The 11,823-nt window shown below is 46.0% G+C and overlaps 7 protein-coding genes across 7 annotated transcripts; 2 read left to right on the top strand and 5 right to left on the bottom strand.

Moving 5' to 3' along the window:
- Window positions 1-43: 43 nt before the first annotated feature.
- PPT2 (holo-[acyl-carrier-protein] synthase) lies at window positions 44-1,031 on the bottom strand. The gene has a single exon (XM_019127501.1). The coding sequence runs from the start codon at window positions 929-931 to the stop codon at window positions 524-526; it is 408 nt and encodes a 135-aa protein (XP_018987949.1). The 5' UTR covers window positions 932-1,031; the 3' UTR covers window positions 44-523.
- Window positions 1,032-1,308: 277 nt separating this feature from the next.
- YTM1 (Ytm1p) lies at window positions 1,309-2,694 on the top strand (the record flags this gene model as incomplete). The annotated part of the gene is made up of 1 exon (XM_019131541.1): window positions 1,309-2,694. One exon carries the CDS (start codon window positions 1,309-1,311, stop codon window positions 2,692-2,694), a length of 1,386 nt encoding a protein of 461 aa, XP_018987948.1.
- Window positions 2,695-2,945: 251 nt separating this feature from the next.
- Window positions 2,946-4,277, bottom strand: BABINDRAFT_22618 (uncharacterized protein; the record flags this gene model as incomplete). Its single annotated transcript, XM_019131292.1, has 1 exon — window positions 2,946-4,277. A coding segment is annotated over one exon (1,332 nt), but the record flags the coding sequence as incomplete, so codon positions are not given.
- A 1,008-nt stretch (window positions 4,278-5,285) lies between these two features.
- BABINDRAFT_29629 (uncharacterized protein) lies at window positions 5,286-5,756 on the bottom strand (the record flags this gene model as incomplete). The annotated part of the gene is made up of 1 exon (XM_019131454.1): window positions 5,286-5,756. The coding sequence occupies one exon, from the start codon at window positions 5,754-5,756 to the stop codon at window positions 5,286-5,288; it is 471 nt and encodes a 156-aa protein (XP_018987946.1).
- Window positions 5,757-6,166: 410 nt separating this feature from the next.
- On the bottom strand, window positions 6,167-7,441 carry BABINDRAFT_159170 (uncharacterized protein). Its single transcript, XM_019127500.1, has one exon. It carries the CDS (start codon window positions 7,351-7,353, stop codon window positions 6,190-6,192), a length of 1,164 nt encoding a protein of 387 aa, XP_018987945.1. The 5' UTR covers window positions 7,354-7,441; the 3' UTR covers window positions 6,167-6,189.
- A 186-nt stretch (window positions 7,442-7,627) lies between these two features.
- Window positions 7,628-8,215, bottom strand: BABINDRAFT_159169 (uncharacterized protein). The gene has a single exon (XM_019127499.1). It carries the CDS (start codon window positions 7,985-7,987, stop codon window positions 7,763-7,765), a length of 225 nt encoding a protein of 74 aa, XP_018987944.1. The 5' UTR covers window positions 7,988-8,215; the 3' UTR covers window positions 7,628-7,762.
- A 1,609-nt stretch (window positions 8,216-9,824) lies between these two features.
- BABINDRAFT_159167 (mRNA splicing protein) lies at window positions 9,825-11,144 on the top strand. The gene has a single exon (XM_019127498.1). It carries the CDS (start codon window positions 9,840-9,842, stop codon window positions 10,791-10,793), a length of 954 nt encoding a protein of 317 aa, XP_018987943.1. The 5' UTR covers window positions 9,825-9,839; the 3' UTR covers window positions 10,794-11,144.
- The last annotated feature ends 679 nt before the right edge of the window (window positions 11,145-11,823 follow it).

Raw genomic sequence — 11,823 nt, 5'->3', positions numbered from 1 at the left:
TGCGGTGTAGGTCTTAGCCTCCAGACCTGTATTGGGTGTGACGGCCACCACTTCTAACGCTGCCAGTAGGTCATTAATGCAATCAAGGCTGCACCGATGAAGATTGTATCCTGATAAATAATTCAAGTGTGTTTCAGGTGTTTCCTTGGTAGAGCCATGAAAATGAACGAATTCATATGGGATAATCCCCTGGTTTATGAAAACGCATAAGAAATACTTGGTGCAGATAAGAAGTGGAATATAAGTGTTTAAGGGGGGTCAGGATAAGCGTAAGAGCTGTATTAAATACACCATCTAGAACTACTTGAACCTGGTTACCTCTCAGTTAACTCTAAGTAGCCTAGGCGTCACACATACCTATTGTACAGTAAACTTCTACCTTCCAGAGGCTACTCGGTGCAGAGATTCCACATCAACTCAAACCGCCAAGAATACTAAATTCATGGTCGTCATAGCTCGTGTACCGAAACCTAGAATCTTCCCCGGTGAACGTTGGCTTTGTCTAACCCCTGGCTAAAGTCACTTACGCTTCCTGGCGAAGTACTGTGGCGATTAAAAAGTCCGAATCGTGTGACATTGACAAGAGAAACTCCTCATTGGGCTTGGCGTACTCTGTTCCCTGGATGAACGGCTTGCCCTGCACATTGGAGTACTTGTACCATTTTTTGAACGAAAACCCCTTCTGGTCCTCGCTATCGAGCGTTTTGTATACCGCCTCCTTAGCGGCCCAGCTTCCTGAAAGCAACCTCGTGCATTCAGCCACATTCTGCCCGGCCTGGAATTTTTGGAAGTGGGGAAGTTCCCTGGTGCCGTGAAGAATCCTGGTAGCGAGCCGGGTGACATAGGCCGAGGAAATGCCATGTCTTACGATGAGCTCGTGGAACCTTCCAATTCGTAGGAGGTCTGTGCCGATCCCAATGACCCTACCCATCTTTGACTCGTACCAAATGGTTGAGAATACGACATGTATGGAATTAGCCAAATAAAGCCCCACGGGTAAGTTATATGCAGGAAGACTTGGCCTTCCCCAAACAATCGTACCTACAGTTATAAAATAAAGATATTAAACATTTATTAGACCAACTCCCTTCAGTCTGAATATACCAGTCTAAGATTAAAAACAATAGAAAGGGTTTTCCAAAACCCATCTATGGTTTGTAGTCCTCTTTTTGTCTCCTTGTAACGCCTCCTGCATGGATTCGCACCGGGTAACTCGCGATGAGCTTAATTTTTTTCTATTTTTGTGCATGATATTTTTCACGCATATTAGCCTAGCCATCTTCTACTTCAGCATTCACCCCATCCACCATGGCCACCGATAAGTCACAGATTAAGATCAAATTCTTCACCAGAGATGAAGACCAGGAGGTACACGTGAACGAAGCACCATTGTACGTGCCTGTCTCATTAAAGAGATACGGGTTGTCCGAGATCGTGAACCACTTGTTGGGCAACGACGAGAAACCAGTTCCATTTGACTTCCTTATTGACGGGACCTTGTTGCGGACCCCGATTGAGGAGTACTTGGTGAAGAATGGGTTGTCCAGTGAGGCCTTTTTGACCTTGGAATACACCAGATCCGTGTTGCCACCGTCCTTTTTGGCCAGTTACAACAACGAAGACTGGGTCTCCTCCGTGGACACCATCACCAGCGACTACTTCAACAAAAACCTCGCGATCCAGCCAAAGATCCTCTCTGGTGCCTATGACGGTATCGTCAGAACCTATAACATGTCGGGCCAGATCGACAAGCAGTACGTTGGGCACTCCGGGCCGATCAGAGCTGTCAAATGGATCTCGTCCACCAGAATTGTCTCTGCTGGTAACGACAGACAGGTTAGATTGTGGAAGACCAAGGCCGAAAATGGCATTGTTGCGGAGTACGACTCGGATGGAGAGGAGCCAGAAGACGGAAAGACTTTAGCCATTTTAGAGGGCCACAAGGCGCCAGTCGTATCGTTGGCCATCGACAACCCAAGCAGCCGAATCATGTCCGCTGGTTACGACCACGCCATTGGTTTCTGGAGCACCAACTACAAGGAGATGACCACCATCCAGCCGTTGGAGGATGCTGGCAACACCATCACCTCCACCGCTGCCAAGAAGAGAAGAAAGTTGGCGTTGCAGGACGCCTCTATCCGTCGCCGGGCGCCGTTGTCCTTTATGGAGGGCCACTCTTCTCCGGTTGAAGACGTGATTTTCTCGCCCCAAGACAACACCGTTGGGTACTCTGTCTCCCAGGATCACACCATCAGAACCTGGGACTTGTACACCTCCAGATGTGTCGACACCAGAACCACCAACTTCTCCTTGTTATCCATCGCGGCCATGTCCAAGTTGAACTTGTTGGCCTGTGGGTCTTCCGCCAGACACATCACCTTGCACGATCCAAGAGTGGACCACCTCTCGAGCGCGTCCGTCACGCAGTCGCAGTTGGTAGGCCACGCCAACTTTGTGGTGTCGTTGGCAACCTCTCCGGATAACGACTTCATGTTGGCCTCTGGGTCGCACGACGGGACCGTCAAGGTTTGGGATATTAGAGCTGAGAAGGCCTTGTACACCATCACCAGGGAAAGCGGCGCGCCGAAGGGTGAAGACAAGGTGTTTGGTGTTGCCTGGGACAAGACCATTGGGATTGTCAGCGGCGGACAAGATAAGAAGGTGCAGATTAACAAGGGGACTGATATTGCGTAGACACCGTTTGACTTGACAAAGTCTAGAATAGACGAAGGCATTGTATATTATAGAAATTTTTCCTGGAATTTGTAAGTGTAACCTTGAATCCAGACGGAGAAACTTTCGGTTCTAGGTGTCAGCGGCAAATTCTGCCAGATATATAATTTTTGAAGCTACAGAGTGCGCAGTATGAACCTTCTCGTCTATATCAGTCTACCACACTGGTTCAAGTAACTGAGGCGTCATTAATAGTGCATCTACTTCGCATCGTTTTCGGTCCTGGAGCAACACCACTTCACCAACCCATAGTAACCCTGCCACAAACCTAAGGTATTGGTCAAGTAGGGAACCAACCGCTCGCGGTCGTTCGGCCCCTTGTCGTAGCTCGAATCATCCAACTCGACCCAGCCAATCTTCTTTCTGATTTCGCGCAACTCCTCCAAGTTAAACTCGACCTGGGCAGCGGTGCCGTACTTGAGCGGCCCTACGTTGATCCAGAAACCCTTAGTCTGCTTTGTGTGCGTAGTTAACCGTGTCATGGCATCAAGGTACTGGAAGAGGTTCTGCGCGGTGTCGATAAAGAAACAACTAACAATGACCACGTTCTTGTATTCCGCCAAGTTTTCCGGCTCAAAGTTGATAAAGTCGGCCAAGTGCAACTCCAAATTAGTGGGTTTGTGCCGGATACGCTCGATGGTAGAGGTCCGCAACTGGTTCTCCGTGGAGGTGTGGTTGGAATGGGTGTGGATGTGCGCGAAGATTTCGTAAGCATCTTTGCTCTTGAACTTTTTCTTTTCGCCATCGTCAGACGTCTGCTCCTCAGGTTCAGTTTCGTTCATATACATAAAGTCGTTGCAAACATGCATAAGCGGACTGAACTCCACCGCATGGACCTTACCGAAGGCATTCATATTGCCCTTGGAGTCGGGCATGATCGCCAATTCGTGTGCCACCCTGCCTAAACCAGAACCGGGCACAATGATACAGGTCTGCGCCCTCTCTTCGTCAGGAATCACAGAAAGGATGTTGCTTTTAATATAGGCGAGGAGCTCGGGTAACTCGCGAACGGAGTCGGCGCTCCAGTCGCGGGGAAAGTGGCCCAACGACTCAACCACGCGGTAGTTTTCGTTCTGCTGGTGGCTACTGAGTTTAACGGATTGCAAATCCATATAGGTCAAGCCGTGCTTCAGGATGGTGTTCAAGGCAATATCGTTGAGGAAGTTCTGGTTGGCGGCAATCAGCTTGTCCACGCGATCAAGCTTCACGTTGTAGCCCACATCTGCGGCGAGCTTTTGTTGCTTCCAGGTCATTAAGCGGTACAAGTCACGCCGTCTTTGGTTCCAGGCTTTGCTTTTGTTCTGGTAGTTTTGCAACGTTTTGACCGCCACGATCAAGTCCTCCTTGTCGTCGTCGTCCACAATGTGTGTAGACTCCGTATTGAGCGACTGGATGTTCCAGGTGCTGAGACGGCGATAGGATGACGTAAGTAGGCCTTCGTAGAGGCTAGTTTTGCGCACAGAGGCCGCCATTCCGACAACAAAGACGATGAGTGGGAGTTTGGAGTGAGGGAAGTAGCTAAGGAGCGCCGCGTAGAGGAGGAGAAGGAAGGAGACCCGAGAGATGATGGCACTGGCGTCTTTCTGGTGGGCTCTCTTCATTGGAAATGCTAATGAGCAAGTGTAAGACTGAAATCGACTTTTGTCGGGAAATAAAAATAACCGAAACGCAAATCGTCTTCGCTACCTCAAGTTTCACCGGATATAACCTGCATGGTACTTTTCATGGAGACATGTACAAATATCGGGCTGTGAACCGGTCGCATGCGCGGTAGTTAAACTGCGGTCTGACCAGGCGAGTATCGATGAGGCTGCCATAACAATTCACTTTTAACAAGAATGGTCTGATTTGCTTTCATCAGAGCGTATAAATCGGTCTGGGCGGCTTCCTACCTACCGGGTATCTCTCCGTGGTTTGAAAATGGGAGAATACAGGCACTTCCTGCTAAATATAGTTAAATGGTTTTCACACATAGATGTATGTCTAGGTTTGGGTTATCCTTCATACCAAAATTGCAATGATATCCCAATAATTAGTTTCTAACTGGATGATACTACGCTTGAAAATTATTTCACTCGAAGGTACTGGTCCGGTGGATGTCATAATCCTGAGGCAAGAGCCCTTACCGGTTCTGCCTGCCCGAAAACCGGATGCGCAAGTTTTTAACTCGAGTGACTAACCATTATACGTAGCTGAATAAGGTGGGACTTTCTAAATAGTCGCGATTAGAGGTTGGCATATCTATTTGATCCCCGTTCAGAGATTGCATTCGCTACTTTTTAGCTTAAAATTTATTAAGCCTCGGTTAGCCTAAAGAAAAATGACGCAACTAGTAAAACCCGTCCAAGTATCAATGACACAATGCAGGCTTGAACTGCTAATTCTACTTCTATTGCGTGTGGTATATTAACGAGGCAATGCTAGTATTAATAGACCATAGCTGTCTACACAACCTGAGCACGGAAGAATTCGGCGTGGCTGAAAGCTCGACCGTCTTTGCGATAAAAGATTGATTAGCTAAAACGAAGCTTGAAGGCTTTCTCTGTCAGAGGTTAGTGATGCTGCGTTCCCACGTAGACGTGGTACGTACCTTGGTTGTTCACCTTGTATATGAAGTTGGTGATGATCTCGCTCTCGCGGCACTGTTGGTTCATAAAGTGCTTCTTCACATGGCTGGCCAATTCAGTCTTGGTGATTCTATCCTTATTTTTGTAGCTGTAGGTTTTTTTTCCGGCCTCGCTCGCCAACATGTACCCACTGATGGTCAAGGACGAAGGGACATTAATTCCAAATTTTTTCTTGTATTTGCGCAAAGCCTCGGTTGGTAAGCTCTCAAAGTCTAGCGGAGACGGGATTGGCTGATCGTTCGGGCCGTTTGAGTTAATGTGCTTGGCCAAAAATGCCTGTTGTGCTTGCTGGACGGCGGTTCTGTTCTTCGCCGTGGCGCGCGACGCGCTGCTAGTGCCCGTCTTGGATTCAGACTCGGAAGCGGAGTGTTCTTTGGTTTGCACTTTAATAGCCATTTTGTGTAGAATGACGCGGTTAGGTGGGTGTTAAGGAGTAGAAAGGAGGTGGATAGGAGGTGGAAAGGAGTTCAAGCGTAAATCTCACTTTTTAGTACCTTTGTGCAGGACGAACACATGGATTAGGAGAATGACGGTATATGCAGGAAGTCTAATAAGTCGGCCTGCCAGTTCCTGATGCGAGTGGAGTGACGGGCAGGTAGAAACGAAGGTAAATCTGTGGATTAATGTAAAAGTATCCACCACGTTCATTCTGGTTTCTAGACCTATAGAAGTAGATTTTCCATAGCTAGTCATGGGTTTGCAGGATATAGATGTAAGCAAACATTTTTGCCAAATCAGAGAATTTAAAGAATCATGTGTAGCCATACCTAGTGTACTTTACTTGTACACAATTGTCAATAAGATAAACGATTATACATAAAATTAATACCTATTTCCAAAGGCCCTTGTCTTTCAAGGACTTCTTCAACTGTGGTAAGCCGGTCAATAAATCCTCCTTGGAGTTTCCAAACCCGATTCTAACGTATCCACGGTTGTTGAAGTTTTCGCCTGGAGCCACCAAGGTCTTGTAGGCGACAGCCATGTCGTCACAGAAATCTTCGGTGTTATCATTCACAAGACCGTTAATCTTCACAAAAGCAGTGGTACCACCGGCTGGCTTGACCCAGTCCAAGACACCGTTGCTAGACTGGATGAACTCTTCTAAAATTGCAAGGTTTCCGATGCACAACTGGTAATTGTGCTTAAGAATGGCATTCCTGTTCTGTAAGACGTAGGATCCGATGATGTCATCCACCATGGACACACTGATGGTGTTGTAGTCTCTCCTGGTGATGCACTCCGCGATGGCAGCGTGGTCTCTGGAAATGATCCAGCCGACTCTGACACCGGCGAAGGAGAACGCCTTAGAAACGGAACAGGTGGAAATCCCCTTCTCATAAAGGTTAACAATGGAGTCAGGCACTTTGTCAGGTGCCACAGAGTGGAACAATGGTCTGTAAACTTCGTCGCACAACAAGTAGGCATCCTGGGCCCTGGCAATGTCCACTATCTTTAGCAAAAGCTCGTTGTCCATGACCGAGCCAGTAGGGTTGTTAGGGTTGTTGATTACAATCATTTTGGTATTTGGCTGAACCAACTTCTGCAAGGCATCAAGGTTTGGAAGCCAGTTCTCCTCAAACTTCAAGTCCAAAAGCGACACCTCTGCTTCAAAGATCTTTGGCACCGACTGGAGCTGCTGGTAGGTTGGATTGACCACCACCACGTGGTCACCCTTGCCCACAAGCCCGTACATGGTCAAGAAATTGGCCCCAATGGCACCGTTGGTGACCACAACATCCTCTCTGACGAGCTTCGCACACCCGTCCTTGTTGTAGACGTCGCAGATCAAGTCTCTCAACTCGTCACTCCCTTCGATCCAGCCATACACCAATCTCTGGTTGAAAATGGTGTCCAACGGCGCCTTATTTCCCGTAAGTACCTCCAAGTCCTTCAAGGACATGGAGTAGCAGCAGGTTTCGCCCAAGTTGTACACGACATTGTGCTCATGCTTGTTCATGAATTTTTCAATTTCAAAGTCCTCTTGGAACACCATTTTTTTTCCTATGATATACTCTTGTAACTGGTAGATATGGATGCTCAAATGGGGGATTCTGCGTTTATATACTTGTGGATGAGGCGAGTGAGAGCAGTGTTGAATTGTAGAGAAATGTTCTTTCAGATTCCACTTTTGCCTACATCTTGTGCTCAGTGTGGTACCGATTTGGCAGGTTAGAGCGAGATTTGGGCCAGTAAGCGTATGCCATGACGATCGAAATGTGCGCAGGACGGAAATATTCCGCCCCCTCATTCGAAAAGCTCTGCTTCCGCTCCGGACTACGATCGTCAAACAGAGGTGTGGTGAAGGCACGACGTTGTTTCCCGCTTGATCCTGCCCGTAGCGGAAAGGTCGTAGTCTTATCGAATTAATAGATAATGCTAATTGATTGTGAGTTTCTAATAGACTAACGGAAACATACTTGGGATGTATATCCTTCCAGACCCGGTACCACTTGCCACATGAGTTCAATTTCAGTTGCTTGAATTCTGGTACCGCATTCGGAGCTTTTCTCCAAACTCCCGTAATACATATCCTGTCCAGGGATAATGGGTTTCGCCATTCCAATGTGACCTGTGTAGAGTATTTGTAAAAATGTGCCAATTACAAACAGGTATCGATTTAGCCCCATTTTCAACTTTGTTAGGTATTGTGTGCGCAAGTCGAGGCTTTTTTTTTTTGGAATCACTTGAACCTGTAAGTGCGACCTAACGAGATATGGAACGTTAGGTCACCAGAGGTAGATGGGCGTGGTCGAGCCAAGCTGGTGGCGCTAAGTATAGTCATTCGATTTCGGGTGTATGATCAAGCGACCTGTAAATTGAAGATCGGGGATGATATGGGAAATGCAGCGCTCGTTACAATGGGAAGGTGTTTCTTCCACTAGAAGCTCATAAAATGTAAATATTACAATCTAAATGGCCGATTAACTCCAATAGTACTTACTGAATCTATTTTCATAAAGACGGCTGTAAGTCAACGATTTGATCGGTTTGCCTTCGATTTTAGTCTCGTACATAAACTTCAGTGCATCAATATCTCTGCCTGTAGGGGCTCGTGCATAAGTCGACCCGATGCTGTTACTTCTCTGTATATTAGTCTCTGAGGTGAATGTCAAAGTCAGCAATTAATACCTGCGACATAAAAGCGGGGTGATGTGTCCTTCACGTTAATATTCGAGAATTTCAGTGAGCACGCCATCCAACACATCCACTCAATGACTGTTGATGGCTACACCAACCCCGGCCTTGTACTGCCTCCCAAGCAAGGCCATTGAGATACGCGAGGTCCTGGTGAGAAAATCACTTAAGGGCAAGGTTCTTATCCATGTGAAAACTACCGGTATCTGCAATACCGACGTGCGTTTCATGAGAAACGGTGCTATCGACTCCTTTGATCTTGGGCCATGAGTTCCCTGAGGGTATTTTGGAAGTTGGTGAGGGTGTTTGCAGCGCCAGGCCAGGTGATAGAGTCTCTATCGAACTCCGAATTCCGGGCCGCAACTGTTTCATGGACAACACCTTGGGCGATTACAATTTGTGTAACGACGTTGCCTTTTGGGGCGGCCTCCCTCATTGTCATTGCAGACTTGTCCAACTACCATTTGGAATTTTCCAGGAAGTTGGTTCCTTCGGTCAGCGCCTACAAGACAAGTTTAGTGTCAGATTCTCCCGCCAACGCTGCGAGGATTAGACTGTGCTTTGGGGAGACCAAATACTAGCGGCCACTAGTGGTGTTGGAATGCACCGATATGGAGTCATCCATTGCTACCTGTTGCTACATTACTTGCCATTCAGGTTGTGTGGTTCTCATCGGTGTTGGCCAAGATTTCCTTAATAATTTACCCCTTATGTACTGCAATCTTGCCGAGATTTATTTGAAGCCTATTAACAGATTCGTGGCCGCCTCTTACCAACACGTTCCAAGGCGGTATGTTGCCAAATGCTGCCAGATTGGTTACTCACCAATTCTCATTGGGAAAGGCCAATGAGGCTTTGAGATTTCCAGTAGATACTAGCAACGGTAATATCAAGGTTATTATCGAAGGCAATATTGAAATTTCACCATTTTAGTAGTAAAAGATTAGATGAAGTATTTATTATTGTGCTGGTGCATATACTCTAAATATTTGCTATAAATGCTCATTATAAAAATTAAATGAATATATTTACATACTTTTAATACTAATACTAATTATACATTTGCCAAAAGATGGGAAAATTTATATCTAAGATATATTACAATTATAGATTTAACCTTCTCACCTATCGTTTAATTTCAAATTTACACACATATAGCTATATATACTAATTGAATATATTGTTTTATTCAGAAGTGCACAGGGAGTTTGTCCGGTATGGATGGACCAGAGAGACAAATTTGTATAGACCAAAAATTCCAACATGCGTTTAGCGTGCCCCGTCTTGAACTTGACTGATAGCGCTTTTAGGTTCACCCAAGGGAAGGTGAAACCTGCAAACCCAATGGATTTTGATGCAATTATTAAAGAGCAGGTCTTGCTCGCAAAACAAAAGAAGGAGAGACTACAGAGAGATGCGATAGCTAACGCAGAAACGACCAACCCTACCACGAACATAGAATCTCCTACAGAATCTCCTACAGAATCTCCTACAGAATCTCCTATAGAGAATTCAAAAAAAAGACCCAAACTAGCCGCTGCTGACATTCCGATCAATCCCAACGATCTCATGACCGTTTTAGAAGGTGACATCGATGATAGATTGCAGAAATTGAGAGTGGACCCTTCTTCGCTTCCAATCAGCCTGAAATACGAAAAGCTAGTTTACTTGAACAAACTTGAGGAGAGAATTCGCCTAACGGAAGCGGTCGAGTCTCAGTCCTTAAAGGAACAAGAGGTGATTCCCGCCGACGGTAGAGTTGCTGAAGCCATCACGGATAATGATGTTCGGAGTTTCGAGTCCTGGGTGAAGCATAAGAGTGCTAAAAACGCACTGCCTAGTACAGAAACTACCATCAGCTCTCAGAAAGCAACAGAACTATCCTCAAGACTCTGCCTTTTGGCCAGGATATACTTCAAGCAAATGTTAGGAAGGATGCAGAGCCCCGCAGGTACAGAAACGTCAACGATTACTGAAGTGAAAAAGCAACTAGTTCCCTTATTTTACATCCTTCGGATGCGTACAATTTCCCCTGAAAAGCTTTTGATCCTCCTGAAAATTATTCAATGTCTTGACGAAAAGAACATGAACCAGGCGAATCAACAGTACATGGCTCTTTCTATTGGTAACAAACGTTGGCCCTTGGGGGTGGGAAGTGTAGGCATTCATTCCAGATCCAACGATTACAAGTTGTACGACGATGAAGGGAAGATGGACGGCGGATTGGATGAGGCGATGGAACGTGGGTGGATCTGGGGCGTTAAAAGGGTGATTAATTATGTTGAGTCGACTATATAGTATCCCTGAACTGGCGTTGACGCTTCAAAGTATGCTTTACCATGAAATACTTTGGGCGTAATACTAGCTATTTCCTAGCTGGTGCAGCATATACGCTGAAATGTACCATACTGGGAAGTTTCGGAAAGCGGGGTCACTACAGGAAAGCGTAGCACTCCAGCTCTATGCTGGGAAAACATTAGCATTGTCACTTTTAGCATAAAAGATTTACTTGCAAACAATTGAAGGTGGAGCCTCAGCTGATGCACGGAAAGCACCCCGACATTAAAGAGATAATTAAGTTTAACATTGGGAATTAGTTCCAGAAAAAATATATACCACAATCCGGGATTGGATGTTTCTACACCGCTAACATATTACTAGATTTGCGGGAGAAAATGGTCACCGGCGGGTCTGTTTACACGTAGGCTGTACCGAGGTTACCCGTTATATGCGCTAGCCCTGAGATAACCGGTCTACCCGCGTGGGAATAGCACCTAAAGGTATTATTAGACATAGTTCCACCAAAAATCTTTAGTTAAACCTGGATTAAGCAGTGCAGTATCCATACAGAACGTACACAGCAAGTTAAAACGAAACTCTAACCCGGTTAAATTAGCCCGAAACATTAGATTTATTCCTTCTACCCCCAATCGAGTTTGCGGCACGTAGATACTTACCTTATATTACTCGACAAGTGGGAGAATTAGAAAAGAGGCTCCAAAGAGCAGAAAAAGGTGTCATTCATCTCCGCAGAATGACAAGCTATAACGCCGTTTAAACACTGGTAGTGCCACACGGTCTGGATCAAGGCTGCCGCTCTAAAAATAGTGATCAATTTTGAGATTAAGGATTCCATGCAGTATATAAAATTCCGAGAATTATACGGCCGACGCTGGCGCTATTGTCTAAAAATGCAAGTACAATGAGAGAGGGGAAAAGCAACAATTTAATGTCACTCGCTTAGCTATTATTCTAAATGATTAAGTCTTTGACCAAAAAGATATTAAATATAGGTAAATGGAGGAAACAACTATACTAGCCTGGCGCT

The sequence above is a fragment of the Babjeviella inositovora genome, assembly GCF_001661335.1.
Source record: "Babjeviella inositovora NRRL Y-12698 unplaced genomic scaffold BABINscaffold_1, whole genome shotgun sequence".
Classification (NCBI taxonomy): Eukaryota; Fungi; Ascomycota; class Pichiomycetes; order Serinales; genus Babjeviella; species Babjeviella inositovora.
Note: the sequence above shows the minus strand (reverse complement) of the source record. Positions and strands in the feature narration are given on the sequence as shown.